This window comes from Trachypithecus francoisi, unplaced genomic scaffold, assembly GCF_009764315.1.
Source record: "Trachypithecus francoisi isolate TF-2019V2 unplaced genomic scaffold, Tfra_2.0 Lachesis_group4, whole genome shotgun sequence".
NCBI lineage: Eukaryota > Metazoa > Chordata > Mammalia > Primates > Cercopithecidae > Trachypithecus > Trachypithecus francoisi.
Window position 1 is genome coordinate 82,864,502 of NW_022681469.1, and position 27,346 is coordinate 82,891,847.

Genomic DNA, 27,346 nt, shown 5'->3' on the forward strand with positions numbered 1-27,346 from the left:
TCGTGTTAGCCAGGATGGTCTCGATCTCTTGACCTCGTGATCCGCCCGTCTCGGCCTCCCAAAGTGCTGGGATTACAGGCTTGAGCCACCGCACCCGGCCAAATTTAATTTTTCTAACGTTTTTCTTTAAAGAAATAAAAAGCCCAGGAATCACAGTTTATTCACCTCACTGAATTTTATTCTTATCCAAACATTCCTATTGGCAAACTCTCAGGAACACAAAATGTGCTTTACAAACTCTCTTTTATAAATAATAGAACCTCAATAATTCTTCTAAGATGGCTATCCTTGATCATTTAACATAGAAACCTACTGGACAAAGTTCCAGTTTAGTGGTTCCTTTTATTAAAATCCCTATTAATAAGTTTAAGAAGGGGCCTGGGTTCAATATTTCCTATTTTATAAAAATGGAAAATTTTTGTAATAAAATATCTGACACAAAAATCTCACTATTATAAACATAGACAGTGTAGCATGTAGCCCAATTATTTGATGTAACTTCAAATCTGATGCTATGAAATTAGGACAGAAAATCAATTGTATATCCTTGTAAAACAGTTGATTGTTACAGTTTAACTTGCATTCCAGTCAACTGCCATCTTTTTTTATTCCTGCTATATCAGTTGTCTGCTAATCAGTATCTTTAACACTGAAATGGAATATCAATTTCTCCTTGGAGAATATGCACCATAAAGTCTTCTTTGAAATGGTTTTATATCATATTTCAACAAAATAATTCCATGTTATTTTTCCCATACTTTTGATGCTGTTTTTGAAATGTACAGTTTTACAAAGGTGCCCATGGGTAAGCCAAATATCCTACATAAGCAGCCAGTTCTGTTTCAAACAACTCTCTTCCCAGAGTCTCGTGGATGAGCCCCTACTGGCTGTTGAAACGCAGAAGCTTTGTGTGATTTGAAACTCTCAGCTGGCTTTCCAGGCCCAAAGAGACACAGAGTCAGTGTGTAAAGAGAGATTCATTGGTGCACAGCTTTCTTCTTCTACTTAGTTTCTTAACCAGTATCTTTTGCTTTTTAGTGTTAATACTCCTGCTGCTGTATTCCCACTGTGTGAGAGATTATTCCTACCATTTAAATAAAAGGTATTGGGCAAAAAGCAATGGATGACAATAACTTGACACCATTAAAGTACCTTTACTTCATTCATTTTCCCTTTTACCTGGAGGGAATCATTATCACCACTGCAGTTTTTAACATGCTGTGTATTTATAAGGCAAACTGAAGGCCTTTTGTGCTGGGTTAGGATGATGGGTTGAGTAAAGCTTGCAAGAGGTGGAGCTGTTCTAGTGTGAGAGGAAACGTTACAAACTTTAAATAGCACAGTCATAAAATGATGTGGCCGAGAAAACACACCTTGCTTTGGTAAATATGGCAAACAAACAAATTTTACATTGAAGTTATTATATTTTTAAAATAATGTCTTTAAAGCTTCAGTGGCAAAGAATTAAGTAAACTCTACATTAATAAAAAGGTTAATCATCTTACCAAAACACATCGGGTCCATGGACCCCATTCAGATATCACACAGTCCTCAGGGCATGGTAATTTGCACACTCTAGAGCCCAGGGGCATCTCTTCCGGGTCACAGAGGTAATCCTCTACATGTTCAGAAGGGCCATCTGCTGTATTCTGCATGCATCTAGAAAAGAACATAAATACATTCCAGAAAATATACATACCTTCCAGAAGTAAAGAAAACAGGACAATTAGAATGACCAACCCACAGGACAGATGGTTCTCCTTAAGACATCGTTATGGGGGTGGGAAGTAGGAAGCTTTGTTATCTAATGAAATTCTCCAGAAATGAAGACTTTTAAGGATCTTTGCCTCTCCTAAATATCTGTAGTGCTTCTGCATGATTCAAAAATGTGTTTTGCATTCATGAGTCTGAATATAAGAGCCATTGTGTGTATGTAAACTCTGCATGTTATGAAAGCTTCCTCTGAAAGAAGAGGGTCATTTATATACATATGAGGCAGAAACTAATGAGGAATTGTCCAAAGAGCTTCATAGAGGGCTTACAATTTGGCATATAATGCATTTATTCGTCTCAAGAAAATGATGGATTTCATAGAGAAGGTAGAGTTAGTTGATTTATATGTGATGAAAGACCAGGCACACTGAAATCTCTAAGTGGGAGATTTCATTGAGTATTTGTGAAAACAACTAGAGGCATTTATCAATTCATTTTGTCATTTTTAAAGGTAATTTTAGCCTCCCTTCTGCTGTGAATCTTAAAAGAAAGTGAGAAGTGAAAAGACAATTATAATAGGTATAGCATAGGTTCTCTAAATATGGTTATTTGGATTTTCCTACTACTTGACCTAAAAAAGTTGTTAGTTTGTGTTCCATTTTATTCTCCTGTAAGCAGTCATGAAGGGCTTATTCATCTTTTGGGAATCTGATTAACATGGCTAGTATCAGACTTCACTTTTACCATAGTAAATAATCTCTCTGGGCACTTAAATATTATAGCAGGAGAGAAAACCTTTCTCTCTCATGTATAACTTGGAAAAGGTCAGCCAACTTAATGGATTCAGGAAGAGAACTGCATTTCAGGAGTTGAAAAGGAAGACTTGAACTCTCAAGTCTCTCAAACCTAGTGTCATGTATTAAAATATCAGTTGAATTATATTGCCAGTGATACCTGGAATCCCAGCTTTTCTCAGGGATTTACAATCAGCAGGAACATTCACAAATCTACTCTACAGAGTCACCTTGCTATGCAGTGTTGCTGAACTTAAGAGGAATGTCCTTTCCCTGTGGGATACAGTCAAATACTGGAAAGCTGTGTTGTTGGTCATGTCTTAATGGGCCTGTAGCCTGAAAAAATATGCAAATACCTATGCATTTTTTTTTGAATACTGGATACATACATAAAAAGCAATCACAAAAATATGCAAATTAGATATTGATATGATTTCATTGTTAAAAAAATAAATTATGAATATTTTTGGGAGAATTTGAGTTTCCCAGGAAAAATTTCTACCTTCAATATCATTTTAAAAATGTTCTGTTGACAGCAGCTTAGAGACATGTTGCAGACAGGGCATTTCAGTGCTCAAAAGTTGGATTTGCTCCTAAGAATAGATTACATTTGGGTAGGTACTGTCACTATATGCAAGGATCAACTTGTAGAATTACCTATTGATCTAGAGTTAAGAACAGATATCCAACACTCTATTAGGCAGTTATGTACATAAATCTTTATTTTCAAAGATTTCTTTTGATATGATTTGGCTCTGTGTCCCCACGCAAATCTCATGTTGAATTGGAATTCTCAGTGTTGTGGGAGGGGCCTGGTGGGAGGTCACTGGATCATGGGGGTGGATGGTCCCCTTGCTGTTCTCATGATAGTGAGTTCTCATGAGATATGATGGTTTAAAGGTATGCAGCACCTCCCCCTTTGCTTTTTCTCTCTTGCCACCAAGTGAAGATGTGCTTTCTTCCCCTTCACCCTTATGATTGTATCCCCTTCACCATGATTGTAAGTCTCCTCATGCCTCCCCAGAAACAGAAGCCTATACAATCCACAGAACCATGAGCTGATTAAACCTCTTTTCTTTATAAATTACTCCATCTCAGGTAGTTCTTTATTGCAGTGTGAAAACAGACTGATACAGAAAATTGGTACAAGAGAAGTGTAGCATTGCTATAAAGATACCCGAAAAAGTGGAAGCAGCTATGGAACTGGGTAATGGACAGAGGTCGGAACTGTTTGGAGGGATTAGAAGAAGACAGGAAGATGAGGGAAAGTTTGGAACTTCCTAAAGACTTGTTGAATGGTTGTGACCAAAATGCTGATAGAAATATGGATGGTGAAATCCAGGCTGAGGTGTTCTCAGATGGAGATGACAAGCTTATTGGGAAGTGGAATAAAGCTCACTTTTGCTATACTTTAGTAAAGAGATGGGTCGCACTGTACCCCTGCTCTAGAGATCTGTGGAACTTTGAACTTGAGAGAGATGACTTAGGGTATCTGGCGGAAGAAATTTCTAAGCAGCAAAACATTCAAGGTGTGGCCTGGCTGCTTCTAAAAGCCTAACTTATTTGGATAAACAAGTAAATGACTCCAAACTGGAACTTACATTTAAAAAGGAAGAAGAGCACAAAGTTTAGAAAATTTGCAGCCCAGTCCCAGTCATGTGGTAGAAAAGAAAAACCCATTTTCTTTGAAGGAATTCAAGCCAGATGCAGGAATTGGTGTAAGTAAAGAGGAGCCACATGTTAGTAGCCAAGACAATGGAGAAAATGTCCCCAAGACGTGTTAGACACCTTCATGACAGCCACTCCTATCACAGACCCAGAGGCCTAGGAGGGAAATTTGGTTTTGTGGGCCAGGCTCATGGTCCCACTGCTCTGTGCAGCCTCAGGACATGGCACCTGGCAACCCAGTCTCTCTAGCTCCAGCCATGGCTAAAAGGGGCCAAGGTACAGCTCAGGCTATTGTATTAGAGGATGCAAGTCCCAAAACCTTTGTGCCTTTCACATAGTGTTAGGCCTGTGGGTGCACAAAAGCTAAGAGTTCAGGCTCAGGAGCCTCCACCTGGATTTCCGAGGATGTATGGAAATGCATGGATGTCTTGGCAGAAGTCTGCTGCAGGGGTAGAGCCTTCACTAGTAGGGCAGTGTGAAGTGGAAATGTGGGGTTGGGTCCCCCCACCGACAGAGTCCCCACTGGGGCACTGTCTAGTGGAGCTGTGGAAGTAGGGCCACAGTCCTCCAGATCCCAGAATGACAGATGGACAGTTTGCACTGTGCACCTGGAAAAGCTATAGACACTCAATGCCAGCTCATGAAAGCAGCCTTGGGGACTGTACCCTGCAGAGCCACAGGGGTCGAGCTGCCCAAGGCCTTGGGAACCCACCCCTGTGTCATTGTGGCCTAGATGTGAGACACAGAGTCAAAGGAGATTATTTTGAAGCTTTAAAATTTAATGACTGACCTGCTGGGTTCTGGACTTGCATGGGACCTGAAACCTCTTTGTTTTGGCCAATATCTCCCATTTAGAATGGGGGAATTGTATCTTGGAAGTAGCTAACTTGTTTTAGATTTTACAGGTTCATAGGCAGAGGGGACTTGCCTTGTCTCAAATGAGATTTTGGATTTGATCTTTTGAGTTAACACTAGAATGAGTTAAGGCTTTGGGGAACTGTTGGGAAGGTATGGTTGTGTTTTGAAATATGAGAAGTACATGAGATTTGGGAAGGGCCAGGGTGGAATGATATGATTTGGCTCTATGCCCCCACCTAAATCTCATGTTGGGGGAGGGACCTGGTAGGAGGTGATTGGATCATAGGGCAGATTTTCTCCTTGCTGTTCTCATGATAGTGAATGAGTTCTCATGAGATCTGGTTGTTTGTAACGTGTGTAGCACTTCCCCCTTCCCCCTTTCTCTCTCCTGCTGCCATGTGAAAACGTGCTTGCTTCTCCTTCACCGTTTTGTTGTGATTGTAAGTTTCCTGAAGGCTCCTTAGCCATGTCTCCTGTACTGCCTGTTGAACTGTGAGTCAATTAAACCTCTTTTCTTTATAAATTAGTCTCAGGAAGTTCTGTATAGCACTGTGAGAACAGACGAATACATCTCTCTTCATTTTTTTGTTATACAAGTAATATACTCATTTTAAGAAAATAAGAATAAAAATTTCCACAATTTCATCAGAGATAACCGCTCATAACAGACTATATTAATAGACTATTACTTTAAATATATATTTTCATTTTACAAAATAGAAGCAAATTTTACCTATTTGTACCATTTAAAAAATCTACAATATATTATGATCATCTTCTTTTCATTAACTATTTTCTAAGATATATTTTAATGTCTACATTTGAATTCCATTGCTTAAATGTGCCACAACTGCTAAAATGTTCCTGTTGTAGCATTCAGGCTACTTACAGGCTTTATTTTTATTTTGCATTACAAATAATTTTTATAGTCACCCTAGAATACAGAATAAATATTTGGATCAAGTTTTAAGCCCAAAGGAAGGGACTTTAAATTCCTTTGCTTTCTTCAAAATCTTGGCCTTTCTTTCAAGGAACAAGAATTATATTGTGAGAAAACTGAACTATATTAGAGATACATGGTGTAGAACCAAGTTATAGGCAAAGGGTGGAGTCAGAAGCCCATCATAGGTGTGGTAATAAGAGAGTGTATTTTCTGCATAGATTTAAAAAGCAACAATAACTAAATCTGTCTGTTTTTTATTATCACTATGTGCTGGCAATTCTAGAAAAATTCAGTGAAAAAATATCCTTCCCTACCAAGGCAAACCACTTCTACCACCACTCCTTGATAGGCTATAACATCCTTAAAGAGGAAGAGTGTAATTGAATAAATTTAAACCTCCTTTTTAATAGACCCATCTATCCTGAAAATGTCACCCAACACTTGCATTGAAGCAGGACATTTTGACCTTTATTAGCAGAGGATAATTTAAGGGAGGTGTACTACTCAATCAGTAACAAACAGAAACATCATTACATGATTAGAGATCGCAATCAATACTGACCTCTTTTCTCTATTTGTATTGAAGTTGTTTACTAAAAAAATAAATTGATCTGAAAAGTTACTTTGTTTAGAATGTGTTTGGAAATGTTAAGAGTATCTATTTACAAAGCAAAAAAAAAAAAAAAAAGTAACATGTACACAGACAGTGGAAAGGAAAGCTGAAGAAAACAACCCAGTAGTTCTTTTATTATAAATATTTTTTTGTTTGAGATGGAGTCTTGCTCTGTGGCCAGGCTGGAGGGCAGTGGCACCATCTCAGCTCACTGCAACCTCTGCCTCCGGGGTTCAAGCAATTCTCCTGCCTCAGCCTCCTGAGTAGCTGGGACTACAGGTGTGCGCCACCATGCGCGGCTAATTTTTGTATTTTTAGTAGACATGGGGTTTCACCATGTTGGCCAGGATGATCTTGATTTCTTGATCATGTGATCTGCCTTCCTCGGCCTCCCAAAATGCTGGGATTACAGGCATGAACCACTGCACCCAGCCTATAATTTTTTTTTTACTAATGAAACAACAAACCTGATCAAAGTCTTAATGTAGTATTTTTTAATTTTGAAGAAAAAAAATAATTTGAAAGGAGAATAGTGGAAAACAGGATCTCTTCTTTTCTCTGTGTCCCTGTCTACTCATTACCTCTCTACATCTTCCCCATTCCCAGTCTACCTATATTAAGGTCCTCAGAGAAAAAATAAATTGAGAGTTCAGATGGGCTTTTGAAAAAAGAAATATAAAACTTTTTATTAGACATAGATTATATATAGGCTCATATCAAAGGTTTTATATGGTAAAACAAATATTAACTTGTTCTGCTTTCCTACTGAAGTAGATTAAAACATATCAATCTTAAATGCATGAAAGGTTGGGTTATGGGTAAGAATGAACCTCTTCATAACTTGGGTTGCTGTGTGCTGGATGTTCTTATATTTGTCTTTCTTGGGTGTTACTGAGAAGGGTTAAAGAAAATAGTGTATTTAAAAAGAGTGGAGGGAGACGTGGGTTTGAATTCCAATGCTGCCACTCCACTAGATGGTGTTCTTGGTACATTATTTGGTATTTGGGAATCTAATCTACAAAATGGAGGTGATAAAACCTCATGCACTTGTTTCACAGAGTTCTAGAGCCCTTAAGGATCATGTGATAAATGCTGTATGGAAAATTTAATGAGTATCAATCTAGTGTTAGGCAGTAGGGAATTCTTATGAATATGGTGGGTTCTCTGTTTCAAGAAATTTATAGTTTTATTACAGGAATAGACATGAAGAGGGATCTTTTCAATAGAGTGAGGGGTATATGGAGTGTAATAGAACAACCCTGTCCAATAGAACTTTCTGCTATGACAAAAGAATACTCTATGTCTGTGCTGTCCAACAGATAGCTGCCAGCCACATGTGGCTATGGAGCACTGAGGCATGGCTAGTGTGACTGGGGAGATGAATTTTTAATTTAATTTAATCTTAATTTGTTTAAATTTAAATTGAGTTAGTGCGGCTAGTGGCTATCCTATTGACCAGTGTAGCTACAGAAGAACAAGTGACAGGCAGGAACTAGCTGGGGATTTCAGAGAAAGCTCCCTGGATAACAGGATAGTATTCAGTTAGCCAGTTTGATACAAAAGAGCAAGAATTTAAAACAGATTATTTTAAAAATGAACTTGGACATATATTTGGCCTTTAAGCAAAAAAGTTATTGGGGTTGAAAATCTGCATTAGTTCAGATTGAATACGCTGTTCCTTCTCTTTAAGGGTATTTGAAGTGAAGCTTCCAAAGTCAGAAGGCCAGAGTAGAATAAACTGCTGCTTGAAGCAGATTCTCCTAGAGTTTTCCATGAACACAGATTCCCTAAAAGCAAAACTGCAGACAATTTTATCCAGAAGACTGGGGAGGAGTGAACAGTTGTGTTGGCACATGTGCAATTGGGAGATGGTTTTGTGTCTTGCTTCTCTGTGTAATTAGGCTTTGTCTTACCTCACTTTTCGGGTTTGCACGCCCTCTCCACAGTTCTCCCGCATATTCACGAAAGTCACCTTGCAGATGCTCCAGGGCTCTGTGACCCATAGGTACTGGTTGCAGTCACTGTGGCATGGAACAACCTCATACACCTGAAACACACATGGCTCTCAGCAATCTCAGGGAATCTGGTAAGAGTGAGCAAGAAGACTTCCACACCATAACAACAATCATTTCACTGTTAAGCTACTGCCATTCCCCTCCTTTATGGCTTATTATTCTAACATTGCAATAGAGAGAACTCAAGAGTTCTAGCAGTAAAGGATAGGGCTAACCATGTTGTATTCTGTTGCTCTGCTATTACGCTGCAGGTGTGAATCCGATCAACTGGATCACATTAGAAAGGTTACATATTTTCCTGTGCTGACCCTTAACACACTGTATTGTAACTTTGTGGACCATCTGTGTAATTTACAGTTTTGTGTGACTTCGATACTAACCCAGGGTGCTCACATGTTAGGTACTCAACAGGGATTTGCAGAATAATTGAATGAATAATGAATTAAATATGTGTAAAACATAGCTGTTTTCCAAATAAACACAATTTGACCTATTTTCCAGATAAGTATAAATCATGATGAGAATTTACATTTTTGGTGTGTATCATATGGGAAACTAAATTAAAAAGATAAACAATATGAAATAAAGCCATCTTAAACGAATCCTCAATCATTTAAGGATTGGAAGCAGAGTCTGATATTGGTCTACAACCCCAAGCAGTGAAGGCCACATGAAACAAAGCAATTTGTCTCTGCTCCAGGGTCCATAAAACCTTTCAGTCCCACATTTGGGGTGGTGTGCTTGGTTTCAGGGTTTTTAGTACAATGAACCAATTATGTTCTTTTTTCAATGAGAAGAATGACTAAATAAAGGAAATAAATGACACTTAATCCACTGCAACCAAGCTGACTCAGGCATTAAATACAATTCTTTGAAAATATTTTTCTAATCTATGATAGTACAACTCTATTCCTTATTTTACACACACACACACGCACACACACCACTCTTGAAGAGAGAAAGAGAGAGCGAGAGAGAGAGAGAGAGAGAGAGAGAGAGAGAGAGAGAGAGAGAGAGAAAAAGAGAAGAGAGAAACTATAGCTTTTTATGTAATGAATTCTAGAAAAGATAGACTTAAATAGCCCTTTGGAGCCATTCTTTTGTGCCAATTTTAGTGCACTAAAAACCTAAGTAAAATGAATAAAGTGGACCTGTCTCAAAGAAGAATAAAAAATGCACTGTTGGAGTCAAATTCTGCAATGATTGCCATAAGTGATTACATTCACATTTAGGTGCTATATTAAAATAGAATTAAATAGCACAGGATAAAACATTACCCTACAACTCATGGCGAAAAGAAAAACCGAAAGAGAAATGCTGTTCTTCCTAATCCTTTGATGGCTTTTATTTTAATCGCCTGTATTGAAGTGAATACCGATCAGTTCAGAACAATCTCCAACCCACCCATTTTCAGTCCACTTGCACTTTTTCCTTCTCCCTCTGAAAAGCACAAGACCATTAATAACGGGTGTCACTGCCTATCAAGATTAGCAAAGTGAAACTTGTTCTCCCCAACTCTTGTTCACCTCAGTCCTTGATATTACAATGAGGGATATGAAATGCAGGAACACAGGTAACTATGATATAAAAGAAAAAGAAAATGGCTATAGAAAAAAATTCTTTAATGGAAAATGTGATATTTTCTCCCTGTAAAACATACAAGACAAGGCAAGAAGAGAAATGTATTCTCAGAAACCAGGAAATTTTAGAAAAGAAGCATTCTATTAAGAACCATGAGTTTTAACAGTTCTTACCTGTGCCTGGAGTGGTGGTCAACAGGAATGATGAAAAAGGAAACAAGATAGGTGAAAACGTCAGTATGCTATGAGAAGAACTCGTGGTAAGTTTCAACTATTATTACTTAAATGTAAAAACCTGCTTTTTTGGTAAAATATTAGAACATTTTTCTTAGGTCATAGGAGATAATACACAACTACTTATTATTGTTGAAAAGTAAGACACAAAAATGAGTATTGTAAATAGCAGAGCCAATGAAAAAATTAGATGGGCAGGATGGAGAAATCTTGGAGAACGGAGTTGACCTCAAAATGCGTAGCATGGGAAATTGATATATGATGCAAATAACTTGTAATCCAACTTGTCAATGGACTATTGTCTATCAGTATATTTGTAGCTTGATCTATCCATTGATTTACCTTAATCAGTTCAGCTGTTTTGTAGAAAATGAGGATTTGAGTACTTCCTTCTTCAACTAGAAAAATAGAAACTCGGAGACTGTTTTCAAGCCAACGGGCTTCTGATTATTTTACTGAGGAATGTATCATTGTAGTAAACATCTATGTGATTTAAAATTTTCAACATTAACACAAATCTTTACATTTTTATTTTCCCTAAATATCTCACTAATACACAAATTCATAAAAGTTTCTATTTTTATGCAGAACATTTATGCTCAAATGTTCAAAAATGTATTATTTGTTTTAGCTTTTTCAGTTGTTAATGTCTCAACAAGCCTTCAGTCAACTGATACCAAGTCACAATACCCCTGTCAAACTGCATCAGAATATATTAGAGTTGGAAAGTGACAAATGGTTTAGGCTAAACACTAGTAATAGCAAAGACAACTTGGCCTGAAGGTTTTGAACCTTTTGAAATTCACACTTAAGGAAAATCTGAGGCAAACACAGATTGTAATTGCATATCTGACAGGGTGTACACATACATGCTAAAGTGAAATAGGTATGAGTACGTGTAGCATTTCTCTTTATTCGGATTGTGAATCATACATAATTTATCAACATTTAAATTTGCCACTGAAAATTCAAGGTTTCAAAATGTGTAGAGAAATATTCTTTTGTATTATAAACATTTTAGTTCAGTTATTCTGTTTTACAGTTATATAATTATAGTTGCTGAACTGAATTTTCTTCTTTGGAAATTTCCTTAGTGTCTTAGAAACGCAAAATGCTCTGTGACAGGGAAGCTAAACTACCAGTAGATGGCAGCAAGGGAGTGTGTTATTTACCCTCCATTGCACCTAAAGATAAAATCAGCAATTTCACTTGGGGAACAATCAAGACTCTTTAGAGTACTTACTATAAAATTTAATTCTCCACGATCTTCATCTTAATTTACTTAATTCCAAAGTTCTTTCTGTTTTCTCTACAATGTAATTTTATTATGAACAAAGTTATGTCAATCTGGGAAGTAAAGTATGTATACAGGTAAGCAGTGTGTTTAGAGATTCAAATGAGTCTATATATGTGTGAAACAGTTCTACATATTTAAGGACTTGATTCATTTGGTTGTGATTTCAATTCAAATACACAACTTAACACCCACACATAATATATGAAATTATTCTTTATTAATTCACCTGTAGGCCAAACATGGTAATAATTGTCGGATTAGGGTACATTTCATTTAAATTAGTCACAATTCCTCCATTAGGCTTTTTTATTTCTAATAGAACAGAATAACAACTATTAACAGCAGGTAAGAAAGAATGTATCAAAAGTCAGAGTTCCAAATAAAACTGAAAATGGTCAATGAGTAAATTGATAGCATACTTATAATGACTTTGAGGCCATCTTTGTAGTTGTTTTTCTCAATTTGTTTCATTTCAAACACATTTAAACAAACAGTATATATTTTTCCTAATTTTAGACCCAAATCCATATTATTTCTTTGACTTTAATTTAAGTAGTTGGTAATTGAGATGTCTTTTCTGACAGTCTGGGGAAACTATGAGATAATCTCAGCCTAAATGTTAGATACAATCTTATGACAGATTAAATACCTTGACATTATTTCAAAGATAGGTGTCATTTTTCTCTCCATTGAATTATATACATATTCATATACTTGCAAGGTATGGAATCTCCAGAGAATACAGAGATAATATGTCTAATTTGAAATTTTAATAACGTATGTGTATTTATGCAGGCATTCTAATGGTAAAAATGGGTCAATTTTTTATTCAATAGCTATTATTTACTCTTCTCCATTTTGGAGAAAAAAATCAGATCATTGTGAATCTCAACAATATCTTAACACTGTCAATAATAGAAAATACCTGGTTGACATGGTCCAGTTTGGGGCAAGGCCTTCCTCCATTATATGGTTTTTCACGCAGCCATTTAGAACGAACCTTCACACCACTCCCACAGGACTTGCTGCAGCGCGACCAGTTGGACCACTCACTGAGCTTGCAGTCTGAGGGGCAGGGGATGATGCAGGCCTCTTCAATGTAACCTGAGTGAAGGAAAATGAGACAAGAGTCATCTTCTCCACCTGTCACTCTCCCACTACCACCCACTATTCTAGCTCATTTAGAAGGTCCAAGACTGACTTGACAGCAGCATGCAAATGCAGAAGTGTCTCCGTTGTTAGGGACTTAAATTAAATTCTGCAGGAAAATGTCACATACATACAGTGACTCTGTTAAAATAACAGTTGAGCAGCTGCCACGTGGTCTGCTTAGGATTCATGCTCACCATATTTCAACATTTCTGACTGACAGCTCGTGTTTAATTGACAATAACCTGTCTACTGCCATATCATTCTCATGCTGACAGAATGATACATTAAAAAATTATAACAGTTTTCTGTAAAACTCTATCTGTTAATGTCACACAAGTTCAGGGTTCTGAGTCCATGCAACATTCTTTCTTAAGAAATCCCAGTCCCTTTCACTCAATACCCAAAAGGAGCCATTTAACTTAGCATCTTGTTTTTCTCCTCCTTTGAAAATAAAATCTGAAGAAAAATGAAGGATGTTAAGTAATGTCTCATATTTTACATGCTGTCACTTTCAAGGCACCTTCACATCTTATATCCATTTGCTTCTCTTGAAAATCTTATGTGTGAATTGTGCAAGTATTGATATTCTAACAGGCAGATAAGAAAACAAATGCAGAGTGATGACTGACTGAGTCCAAGGTTACACAGTAAGGGATGGGGAAAAGTTTTCTGAGGTCTGATCCAGTACTTATTCCATCAAATCACCCAACCAATTCAATTAATAGTGCACAGATTTGTTTTGGGAAATGGGAGTATTCTATCTTTGAATAGTTCTTAACTACAAACTTGCCATTTCACAATACAAATTAAACACTATTATTCTCAAGGCAAACGTGAAAACAGCAAAATTCCTCTAGTCAAGAATGAAATACACGATTGTCCTCTATAATAGTCTGAATGTGGAGAGAGGGTGTTCTTGGTACAGGAAAACACTCTGCCTTACCATTTTATCTCAATAGCAGAGATTCGATTTTGACAATGATTATAATGTAAACAGTTGATACTAGGCAACTCTAGGTAGATTTTAAAAAATTTATGGAGATATAATTAATATTCCATAAAAATAATCTCGTTTTGGTTTTCAGTATGTTTGCTGAGTTGTGCAACCATCACCACCATCTAATTTTAGAACATCTGTTTTACTCCAAAAATAAACTCTATGGTTACTGGCAGCCACTTCCTCTTTTCCCTTTCCTCATCCCCTGCCAACCATGAATCTGCTTTCTATCTCTATGCATTTGACTAATCTAGACATTTTATATAAATGAAATAAAACATTACGTGATCTTATTTCTTTTTTGTTTTAGAGATGATGTCTCACTCTGTCACCCAAGCTGGAGTTCAGTGGTGTCATCATAGCTCACAGCAGCCTTGACCTCCTGCACTCAAGAGGTCCTCCTACGTCAGCCTCTTAAGTAGCTGAGCTGGGACTAAGGGTGCTCACCATCATGCCAGGCGGATTTTCATATTTTTTTAATAGAGATGAGCTATTACTGTGTTGCTCAGGTTGGTCTAGAACTTCTGGCCTCAAGCGATCCTTGGCCTTCCAAAGTATCGGGATTACAGGTGTGAACCACCATGCCTGGCTGGTTGCTTTCACTTAGTACAATGTTTCCAAGGTTCATTTATGTTATAGCATGTATCAGTTCTTCAGTCCTTTCTATGATTGAATATTTCATTGTATGGACATTTCACATTGTTTATCCACTCATCAGTTAATGGACATTCGAGTTCTCACTTTTTGTCTATCATGAATATTGCTGCTAGGAACATTTGTTTACAAGCTTCTGTGTGGGCATACATTTTCAATTCCCTTGAATATATACATTACAGTGAAATTGCTCAGTCATGTGGTAACCCATTTAGCTTTTTCAGGAAGTGTCAAACTGTTTTCCAAAATGACTGTACCACTTTACATTCCACAAGATATGTATGCATGTTCCAATTTCTATGAATTCTTATCAAACTTGTTATTGTCTCTTTTTTAAAATTTTAGTGTTCCTTGAAGAACAAAAGTTTAAAATGTTAATGAAGACCAGTTTGTCTTTTTTCCTTGGTTGTTAGTGCTTTGGTATTATATCTAGGAACCCACTACTGAAATCAAGGTCATCTAGGTTTATAGTTGTGTTTTCTCATGAGAATTTTATAGTTTTAGCTTTTATATTTAGGTGCATGTTTCATTTTGAGTTAATTTTTGTTTATGATAAAAGGTAGAGGTCCAACTTCATTCTTTTGCATGTGGTTATTGAGTTATCCTGTCTTCAGTTGTTGAAAAATACTGTTATTTCCTAATTGAACTGTTTTGGCACCCTTGTTGAAAATCAGTTGGCCACAATGTAATGATTTAGTTTTGAACCCTAAATTCCATTTATCTCTGTGTCTAGTTTCATGATAGCACCATAGTCTTGACTACTGTAACTTTGTAGCAAGTACTGAAATCCAGAAGTGTGAGTCTTCCTATTTTGTTTTTCCTTTTAAAGATAGGTTTGGCTATTTTGAGTCAAATTTCTATATGCATTTTAGAGTTAGATTGTCAATTTCTGAAAAAATTGCAGCTAGGATTTTGATAGGAATTGTGTCAAATTTGTTGAACAGTTTGGGAGTACTGCCATCTTAACTCAGACACATGGAATTTATTTCCATTTATATAGATCTTTAATTTCTTTCAATGATGTTTTATAGTCTTCAGTGTACAGGTCTTGAACTTATTTTGTTATATTTATTCTTAAGTATTTTATTCTTTTTAGCGTAGGTAGGTTTTTAAAAAGAACCAACAAGTATTAATTTCTTTAACTACAGGAAAGTCAGACCACCTTTAAACCAAAATGGCAAACTTAATCTATAAGATTTTGCCCCAACTGTCCTGTATTGAAAGTGTTAAAATACTAATTTACTATATAGTATTTCCTAGCCTTGCCTAATCATAAATTACCTGAGACACATGTTAAAAATACAAGCTTTCACCACTCTCAAGTTACTGACATTAATACAATACATCGTGCTTACTCAGGTTTCACAAGTTTTACTTTCAATCATTTGTGTGTGTGATTGTGTAGGACTTAAGTTAGGAAGAGCTACTGTAAGATACAGGCAGAACCAAAAAAATGGAAGATAGATTTCTGGTATATCTTTTTATGTAGTATCTCCTATACATTTGTCAGAGATATTTGTTTTAACCTTTGTATTGTAGTCTTCATAAACGAAAGTGCATTTTCCATAGATGTAAATTTAACTGAACACACCCATGAAATAAATAGCCCAGAACTCTCCTCTGTATTCCCTTCCAGCCACTACCTCTTCTTAGAAGAGTAACAACTATCCTGACTACTCGCAGTGTAGAATAGTTTTACTTTTTAAAAATTTCATGTCAATGGAATCATATAGTGTATATCCATTTGTGCTAGCCTTTTCACTCTACATTGTGATGTGCATTTCATCTATATTGGTGCATATTGCTGAATACTGTTTATTCTAGTTGACGTGTAGCATTCTATTGTGTGACTATACTATGGCTTATTTATTCATTCTATTGTTGGTAGGCATTTAGGTAGTTTTCAATACGGGGCCATTGTTAACATCGCTGCTATGAATATTCTAGAACGTGTTTTTTGATGGACATATGTATGTGTTTCTGTTTGGTGTACTCCTAGGAGAGAAATAGATAAATTGGATGGTATGTGTATTATATCATCCATTGTAAATGAAGTATAAATTTTAAAAAATAGGATCACAGATTTGGCATGAAGATTAGGATACAATGAAAAGTTCTGAAAGTGGGGATTAGTCCCAGATAATCTTCTGGAGGGCAGATGTGGCAGAACTGGGATTTTGTTTGTTGTGAGACAGAGAAGACAGAAAGAAGATGCCAGTGCTAAGTTTCTAATGTAACTTCACATATATTCAAGATGACTTTTGGAGTATCGATAATGGTCCAGAGGAAAGTCCAACAAAGAACTAAAGGAATATTTCAGAGTAGTGTTACTGAAATTTTAAAATAGATTGCAGTGATCTACTTAAATCTTACATTTTGACTTTATGCTTTGGGGTGGAGAAATAAGCCCCTTCACGATTCTGAGTTGAAATATATTTCAAATTCCATTCCCTTTTTCTAACAGCTCAGGCAGTAAATTAATTGACCTAAAATAGTAAGAGATGCCTAAAAATAACTCCTCTTATTTTAGGGCCAGTAATAATTTATTTTCTTTAAATAAATAATAGGTTAATAGAATCAAACTTTAAAAGTGTCTAAAGTCATTTCCAAATCAATAGCATTATGACCAGATTATTTAATAATATTTGTAAGATTACAGTGAATTAAAAACCATCCAAATCATTTCCAAATATTATCAATGGCTCTGGCAAAAGAGCACTAGTATTTCAAAGGTAATAAGTTATTGAAATATTTTTAGAAGAATTGCATTCTCCCACCTTGATACACTGCAAAATGTCCCTCAAAAGTAAACCTCTAGCCTTTTTTAGCTCAGTAATTATAACTGAAAATAGAAGCACATGGTAGTCTTTCATGTCACTACCCCACAGAGTAACAGATAAATGGAAATTCTTTTTTTGATTGAAATATTATGGCTTTAGTAAGATTTAACATGTATGACTTCACGATTCACATTGTGTTATTAAGGAAGGAGATATAAAACTTTTATGTCTGATTTTCCAATAGCATATTCCAGAAAACATCTCTCGAATAAAATTCAGCCTATTAAACTGTTAAAAGATACAAATTAGAAACTGAGATAAAGATAAAACTGCAAAACTGTATATTGCCTAGCATCTCAATTTTATTTTCCAATGTCTGACAACATTCAATAATTGCCTGTCATGTTTATCTAGCACCATTAAAACCCTTAATGCTACTGGTGAACTGCTAGATAAGCATTCCTCTGCCTTCTCTGCTCAGATCATTTTTTAGGGCAATTAACACCAAACAACCATGGGGGTGGAAAGATAGAAAAACATTCAGAATGTTTTAAGGCTAAATAAACTGCTGGCATCTTGTAGCAATGTATGGTTTTTGAGGATGCTGGAATAAAATGAATGACTTCACAATTAGGATATTAAAACTTTTAGCAGTTCAACACAGAATTTGACACTTGGAAAAATTAAACTCCAGACTTCTGACTATATTTTTGACTGCTGCTTTCAGGTTGAAATAACACAAAACACTTGCAGGCTTAAAGTGGCAACTGGGGGACATATTGCCTTTGAGATACATACAATCACTCATTCATTTGAATTATGAATGTGGAGATAAAGTAGATTTCAACAAACTTCACAATTACTAAATTGTGCTGTTGAAAGAAGCACTGTTGATGGATCAAAGAATTCATTTTGAAAGTACATAGAAAATACTGGTTGGTTCTGATTTATAGCTGTGTGAATGAGTAACTCTGGCATTCTCTTTGAAACATCTGGATTAATTTCAAAAGCAACCTCAAAAATCTCTTCTACTTAAATGTGTATTATATGCACTTGACTGCAACTGGGAATGAGAAGATGTAGCTAGTCTCTTATCTATTGTCTGTCTATTGTCTAAGCTGGAAAAAATTGAAAAAAACATTTTGCAAAAATTTTCCAAATGGACAATATTCTGGAGCAATTATATATTAAAAACTGGTGATCTGATACCTGGGGCAACCAAATTACTATGTATATATCCAAACTCCTATGTTCCAGTGTTCTACTCATTGTGTATTTGATGGATGAAAAGTTATAAATCAACATTAGGCAATTAATTATCATAGTAAAGTACCCAGGAAAATTTATAGAAGTATAATAAAATATTATTTTAATTGTTTATTCATTTTATATACATTTGAAGGCATATGTTTTCATATCCGCTAAGTAGTTATAAATTTTCTCAGAAAATTTCAACATCAGTATGAATGGCTGTGAGGTTTTGTTATTGTTGTTATTTTAATACTGGGAGTTTACCCAATGACTATGCTTTTTCAGATTCATTTGTTCATATCTATGTACAAGCTCATTACCAAGGGCATTTCTCACAGCAAACTCTAAAGGCTCCTCTTGTGTAATAAGGAATTTGCTTGGCCCTTGTCCCTGATTCCTGAAAGGCAAATCTCTCGGCCCTGATATTTCACTAGTGATAGAACTATCTATGTTATTCATGGTGGTCTCCTCAGACCACTTATTATGCCATAGGGATATCTCAGGAAGGGGCTGGTCACACCGGAGAGACCAATCATGTGATTGGAGAGTTGGAGCTTTGAGCTACATGTTATTTGACCCACCTCTAAGAAGGGAGAGATTGCCTTTAACCACATGGCCAATGATTCCTCAGTCATGCGTATGTAATGAAACCTGAATAAAAACTCTGGATACCAAAGCTCAGGTGAGCTTTCTGTTTGGAAATGCACATCAGTGTGCTGAGAGAAAGATGCCTCCTGACTCCATAAGGAGAGATTATGGATGCTTCGTGTTTCAAATGCCCCCTCACCTCAGCTACCTGTCTTTTCAAGCTGGTTCTGATTTGTATCCTTTTGCTATTATAAAACTGCAGTGGTAAATACAGTGCTTTTCCAAGTTCTGTCAGCTGTTCTAGTGAATTATTGAGCCTGGGGCAGTACTGGGAAGTCAGAAATTTGCAGCCAGCTTGTGAGAAGTAAGGTTGGCTTGGGGACTCCCAAATTTGTGGCTGATATCTGAAGTGAGAGGAGTCTTGTGGAGTACTGGTCCCTTAACCTGTGAAGTTTGGCCTAACTCCAGGTAGTATCATAATTATATTGCACTTTCAAGTATATATTTTGTTAAAAAAGAAAATAAACTTATATATTTAAGAATCTGTGTCTATATTTTACTTATTCAACCATAATAACAAACCTTGGGAATAATTACACATATTAATTATACATTGACTTTCTCCTCATATTTAACGTTTGTAATTTTAACTAACATGATATTGAAAACCAGACGCAGAGTTTAAAAACTTCACTTTAGTAATAGGGGTTTGTCAGGAATACAAACATATTTGATAGAGTGTACAGATTGTGAAGATGAAGTAATGGAAAATGTATTAATTTTGAAGCTTATTAGAATGATTTATTTTTAACTTGTTCCAGTGCAATGCACTGTTCTTTCAATCAATTAAAATCTAATATTGCCATGAAAGTATTTGCAAAGGATGATCTCTAAACACTGGTTTATTGGATTCCGATAAGTATTAAACATAATTTTAACAAAAAGCATTCTGTCATAAATTGAAAAACTGCTGCATTAAACTAGGTTTTACAGGTCTCTTTACCCTGGACTTTCTCTTTTGGGTAATACAAACTATGACTCTCTAAGAGAATGACTCAGATACTGCATTCCCATAATTACTGACATTTTCACATAGCATCTCACTGGGGACCAGAGAAATAGATCTAAACAGATTATAATTGGAATGCTTTACAATTGAATTCATGTTTTGAACCATTCAGAATTTAAGATTTTTAAAGTAGGTTTTTTTTTAACGTCCATTTCCAGGTATAGAAGAAAATGCAAAACGAAGCAACCAAACAAAAATGCCAAAAGCTTAAGAAAGTTTCTTCTTCCTACATTATTTTATATTTTACAGGTCAAAGGTCAAGCATGGATAAACTAGCAATAAATTAATTTCAACAAAGGGAGGGGAAAGTGTTATTTGGATACATTTCCTGTTTTATTTTTTAAATGTCTATTTAAAAGATCAAAGGGGAGTCAATTTTGTTTTATATCCACATTACTTAAGATTTCCTATAGTAGCAGAAATTGTTGATAAAAGCAAAATTCTAATTTTTCTTTTTTGGTTTTTGCAAATAATGAATTGTTCTTGGCAGTTAAATTTATTTTAAGCAATGGAATACTTTATTCCTAAAAATCTGAAAGGAAAGCCAAATAAGGACACAGGATCTATTGGGGCCTATGTTTGACAGCCTGGCCTAAGGGGCTCTGGAAAACCCAGTTTGAAAACCATGATATGAAGTAGTAGATAGTTGAGGTGTCAGGACATGAACAGACAAAACTAAACGATAATGGCAGATGCTCTTCCATCACACCTGACACAAATGGCAGCTGCAGGAAAATCTCCAGCCTGTCTCTCCCTCATCACCTCCTCTGTACTCCCTCAGGGAGCCTGTGTGAGCTTAGTGCTGATCTCCACACTTTATTTAAATTCTACCCTAGGCAATTGCTTTCTCTTTGTGCCCAAGTATCCTTAGATGCTCTTTCCTTCTTTCCTTGGCTCTTTAAACTTGCAACTAGTTACCTCAGGAAAAGTCTGTCCCTCACCCCCTGCCTCTCTTTTACATTTGAAAGGAAAAAAATATTCCAGTTGTGAATGATAACTGCAAAAGCAAAACTAGCTCTCCCTGGGCTATCAAACGAGACATTGAAAATCTGAAATGAATTAGACATTAAATAAATTCTACCAAGTGGAAAAGCTCTTTGGAGAAATTAGGACTCTATTTCAGCTTGTTTACAAGACTCTATTTATTGCTTTTTCTGCCTGGTTTAATTAAACATGTTCTTCCTCAAATACGAGTATCCACTATGATAAGGAACAATTTCTTATTCAATTTTGTTTCTAATTAACCTCTAATAGTGAACCTATATAATCTTTGGTAGAATCCTATTACAAAAAGTAATACATTTCAGTTACTTTATGGTTGAGTGGTCAGGTGGGTTATTCTCTACCCATATTCATGATTATATTTACCAGTTTTATCTTGAGTTCCATATTCAACTTAAAAGCACCAACTCTTAAACTAAAGTCTATTTGTAAATTGGGTATTATAATTTTTAAAATTCATCCAGGATGTATTCCTTTTCCAAGTGTTTTTTTTTTTTTTTTTTTTTTGATGATTCTTTCCTGTTCCTACAAATGCTAGTAGAAAAGCCACAGCTGAGGCATGTATACTAGAGGCCCTGAGTGATACAACAGTGTTTGAAATTTATAGTTCCTTCCTTGCAGTAGCTAGCAATGGTCATTGAAACATGACACCTGCTTTGGAATCATCTATGTCAGAACTGTGAGAGGCTGGTGGAATAAACAGTAGATTGCTTAGGCTGTTAGGCAACAATGTTAAATGTTGCCACACAAGGACATAAATATTCCACACACATATTTACAATATAAAGATATTCTATTAAAAGTTTTTTCCTTATTTGTAATATTTGTAGAGCCTTCTTATTTCAATAATTAGTGCTATAGTGCAAACTGGTATGAAGCAAATTTCTAAAGAGTAACTTTGGGTGCTAGCAAAGCATACTTTGAATCCTACAGATGCTTGCAAAAAAGCAGTTGCTTAAGCTATTCATTAATGTCCAGAAAGCCCTCTGTAATATCATTCACAAGCATACTAGGCAAAGAGAGAAAACATGGAAAAGTCAATACAAATCATTATATTTAAACATTAATGTTGAAAAGACATTATTTTATATTAATAAGGCATTAGACAAACTATTCTGAACTATTTAATTGTTATTACAATTGGAAGACAAACAAATATAATTAAAGTGGCCTACAAAAAAATGTATTTTAGCTTTCTGAATGCCAGTATGATGTCCACACGGCAGTACCAAGGCCTGGTAATTTTAGAGCCATTGGATCATGAATCTTAGTGCACAAAGAAAAGTGTGCCCAGCACTTAAATATAATGTTGTATTTTGTTTGACAAAAGGGCAATAAATAAACCTAGAACTCTCCCTTTTTCTCTAGATGAACTGAAAAAGACTTTTTTTCTTCCTCAATACTTCGACAGATATATTTTAATATTTTGGCTGATACATTGATTTATGTTCTCTTTGTAATTTTAATTTTTTTCTTTAAGCACAAAAAGTCAGAGTAAAATAATAAACATTCTTGAGCTGTAAAATGTGGAATCATTTTGTTCATTACAGTTCAATTAGTATAGAATTCCTTCAGCTAAAGTATGACTATTTTCAAAGGATAAATCTGAATTGGGCTTTGATTTTTTTAATAGTATTCAGCACCAGTTTTCCATGAAGACTTAATACCCAATGCATTACATAGAGTAATAAAACTTGATAAAGAAATAATGTAAGTATATTAGGATGTTTTACAGGTATACCTTATTTTGCTGGGCTTTGATTTATTTTGCTTTGCAGATTGTGCATTTTTTACAAATAGCAGGTTTGTGACAACCTTGCATTGAGCCAATCTATCGGTGCCATTTTTCCAACAGCATGTGTTCATTTTGTGTCTCTGTGTCACATTTTGGTAATTCCTGCAATATTTCAAACTTTTTCATTATTATTACATCTGTTATGGTGATCTGCAATCAGTGATCTTTGATGTTACTATTGTAATTGTTTGGGGGTGCCAAGTTGTGAATGCAAAGAAAAGCTTCTTGAAGGAAATTGAAAGTACTGCTCCAGTGAACATACAAATAATAAAGTGCTAGAGTGTTACTGCTGATATGCAGAAAGTTTTAGTAGTCCAGATAGAATACCAAACCAGTCAGAACATTCCCTTAAACCAAAGCCTAATTGAGCAAGATCCTATCTTCAGCTCTATGAAGGCTGAGCAAGGTGAGGAAGCTGCATAAAAAAAACATTGCAAGCTAGCAGAGGTTGGTTTGGATTTAAGGAAAGAAGCTATCTATAACATAAAAGTTCAAAGTAAAGCAGCAAGTGCTGATATAGAAGCTGAAGCAAGTTATCTCAAATACTGAGCTAAGGTAATAGATTAAGATGACTACACTAAGCAACAGATTTTTCAGTGTAGATGAAACAGCCTCCTGTTGGAAGAAGACAACATGTAGGACTTTCATAGCTAAAGAGGAAAAGTCAATAGCTGGCTTCAAAGCTTCAAGGGACAGGTTGACTCTCTTGTTAGGGGTTAATGCAGTTAGTGACTTCAAGCCCATTTACCATTCTGAAAATCCTAGAGCCCTTAAGAATCAAGCTAAATCTACTCTGCTTATGCTTAATAATAAAACAACAAACCCTGGATGATAGTATATCTGCTTATAGCATTGTTTACTGAGTATTTTAAGCCCACCGCTGAGACCTACTGCTCAGAAAAAAGATTTCAAAATTAGTGCTTATTGACAATGCATGTAGTCATCTAAGAGCTCTGATGGAGATGTACAAGGAGATGAATGTTGTTTGGATGCCTGCTAAAACAATATCTATTCTGCAGCACATGGGCCAAAGAGTAATTCTGACTTACAAGTCTTATTATTTAAGAAATTACATTTTGTAAGACTATACTTGCCATAGTTATTCCTGCAATGGATCCAGGCAAAGTATACTGAAAACCTCTGAAAAGGATTCACCAACCTAGGTGCCATTAAGAACATTCATGATTCATGGAAGGAGGTCATAATATCTACCTTAACAGGAGTCTGAATGAAGTTGGTTCTCATGGATGACTTTGAGGGGGCTCAAGACTTCAGAGGAGAAAGTAATTGCAGATGTGGTAGAAACAGCAAGAGAACTAGAATTAGAAGAGGAGTCTGAAGATGTGACTGGATTGCTGCAATCTCATGATAAAACTTGAACAGATGAGGAATTGCTTCTCAATGGGTGAGCAAAGAAAGTAATTTCTTAAGATGGAATCTGCTCCAAGTGAAGATGCTGTGACAATCGTTGAAATGACAACAAAGAATTTAGAATATTACATAAATGTAGTTGATAAAGCAGTCGTAGGGTTTGAGAGGATATACGCCAGTTTTGAAAGAAGTTCCACGATGGGTAAAATGCTATCAAACAACACTGCATGCAACAGAGAACTCTTTAGTGAATGAAAAAGTCAATTGATGCAGCAAAATTCATTACTGTCTTATTTTAAGAAATTGCCACGGTCATCCCAAACTACAGAAACCACTGCAACTCCAGTAGGTAGTAACTCTTTATCTGGAAAAAAAATCACTCTATCCAGCTTTTTATTCGTCCATTTATTCTACAAATTTTGTTGAGCACCTACTATTCTAAGGTACTCAGGATACATCAGTGAATAAAATAGTCTAAGATACTCTCATCAATCTCTATTCTTGAATGGGAGATAAAGAATAAACAAGAAACATAATAAGTAAGTAAATTATATAGTATGTTATAAGATGATACACGCTTTAGAAATGTAAAATGTACAGCAGGATAAAGGGATTTGGGAGCACTGGATCAAGCTGGGGGGGGCACAATACCATTCTATCCTTTCTGTTTAAATAGAAATCTTGTATATACGTACCTTGTATAAGCTGGGCTACCTCTAAGATTCTTTAAAATATGAAGATTAATGACATAATAAAAAAGTTCCAGATATTCTACCCTTTGTTTTGTAACATTTTGAAGATATTAACTTGAGAAGTACCTAGTACTGTGTGGTTAGGCTCTCAATAAATTTCTAATAAATTAAAAATCAAATTGTTGTTGTCCTCTCTTATTTCCTTGAGAGGATAGCAACAATTTTAAATCACTCAAAAATCAAGTTACACATATTTTATTCATCACAAGATTCCTCTAAGATATTGGTTGATGAAACCATCATCCTCAGCAAACTAACACAGGAACAGAAAACCAAACACTGCATGTTCTTACTCATAAGTGGGAGTCGAACAATGATAACACATGGACAGAAAGGAGGGGAACATCACACACTAGGGCCTGTCGGGGGGTGGGGGGCTAGGGGAGGGATAGCATTAGGAGAAATACCTAATGTAGACGACAGGTTGATGGGTACAGCAAACCACCATGGCACGTGTATACCTATGTAACAAACCTGCACGTTCTGCACACATATCCCAGAACTCAAAAGTATAATTAAAAAAAAAACAAACTGCTAAAAAGTTGTTGCTATAGTGACACCTTCCAAGATTTCATAACAAGAGTGAATATACAAAATTTGTATTATGTTTTTACTGCAGATATGCCATAAACGTGTTTATATATCATCATTTATGCCCTTTACTATATTGAATACCATGCATCAGGATGGATGAACATTTATGTGGCTCCCAAAGTATACTTTTTATTTATTTTATTATTATTATACTTTAAGTTCTAGGGTACATGTGCACAATGTGCAGGGTTGTTACATATGTATACTTGTGCCATGTTGGTATGTTGCACCATCAACTCGTCAGCACCCATCATCCCGTCATTTACGTCAGGTATAACTCGCAATGCCATCCTTCCTCCTTCCCCCCTCCCCATAATAGGCCCCAGTGTGTGATGTTCCCCTTCCTGGGTCCAAGTGATTTCATTGTTCAGTTCCCACCTGTTAGTGAGAACATGCGGTGTTTGGTTTTCTGTTCTTGCGACAGTTTGTTGAGAATGATGGTTTCCAGCTGCATCCATGTCCCTACAAAGGACACAAACTCTTCCTTTTTGATGGCTGCATAGTATTCCATGGTGTATATGTGCCACATTTTCTTAATCCAGTCTGTCACAGATGGACATTTGGGTTGATTCCAAGTCTTTGCTATTGTGAATAGTGCCACAATGAACATACATGTGCGTGTGTCTTTATAGCAGCATGATTTATAATCCTTTGGGTATATACCCAGTAATGGGATTGCTGGGTCATATGGTACTTCTAGTTCTAGATCCATGAGGAATTGCCATACTATTTTCCACAAAGGTTGAACTAGTTTACAATCTCACCAACAGTGTAAAAGTGTTCCTATTTCTCCACATCCTCTCCAGCACCTGTTGTTTCCTGACTTTTTAATGATTGCCATTCTAACTGGTGTGAGATGGTATCTCATTGTGGTTTTGATTTGCATTTCTCTGATGGCCAGTGATGATGAGAATTTTTTCATGTGTCTGTTGGCTCTATGCATGTCTTCTTTTGAGAAATGTCTGTTCGTATCCTTTGCCCACTTTTTGATGGGGTTTTTTTTTCTTGTAAATTTGTTTGAGTTCTTTGTAGGTTCTGGATATTAGCCCTTTGTCAGATGAATAGATTGCAAAAATTTTCTCCCATTCTGTAAGTTGCCTGTTCACTCTGGTGGTAGTTTCTTTTGCTGTGCAGAAGCTCTTTAGTTTAATTAGATCCCATTTGTCAATTATGGCTTTTGTTGCCGTTGCTTTTGGTGTTTTAGACATGAAGTCCTTGCCCATGCCTATGTCCTGAATGGTATTCACTAGGTTTTCTTCTAGGGTTTTTATGGTTTTATGGTATTAGGTCTAACATTTAAGTCCCTAATCCATCTTGAATTAATTTTCGTATAAAGAGTAAGGAAAGGATCCAGTTTCAGCTTTCTACTTATGGTTAGCCAATTTTGCCAGCACCATTTATTAAATAGGGAATCCTTTCCCCATTTCTTGTTTTTCTCAGGTTTATCAAAGATCAGATGGCTGTAGATGTGTGGTATTATTTCTGAGGGCTCTGTTTTGTTCCACTGGTCTATATCTCTGTTTTGGTACCACTACCATGCTGTTTTGGTTACTGTAGCCTTATAGTATAGTTTGAAGTCAGGTAGCGTGATGCCTCCAGCTTTCTTCTTTTGACTTAGGATTGTCT

The 27,346-nt window shown here is 35.9% G+C and overlaps 1 protein-coding gene across 1 annotated transcript in view; it reads right to left on the reverse strand.

Annotated features, from left to right (window-relative positions):
* Positions 1 to 27,346, reverse strand: part of THSD7A (thrombospondin type 1 domain containing 7A) — a 564,048-nt gene that overhangs the window by 114,910 nt on the left and 421,792 nt on the right. The window contains exons 14-17 of the mRNA XM_033192934.1: positions 12,641 to 12,819; positions 10,359 to 10,364; positions 8,503 to 8,636; positions 1,506 to 1,659 (exon numbers count right to left, since the gene is read on the reverse strand). Coding sequence (XP_033048825.1) covers positions 1,506 to 1,659; positions 8,503 to 8,636; positions 10,359 to 10,364; positions 12,641 to 12,819 — 473 coding nt within the window. The remainder of the gene's footprint in view (positions 1 to 1,505; positions 1,660 to 8,502; positions 8,637 to 10,358; positions 10,365 to 12,640; positions 12,820 to 27,346) is intronic.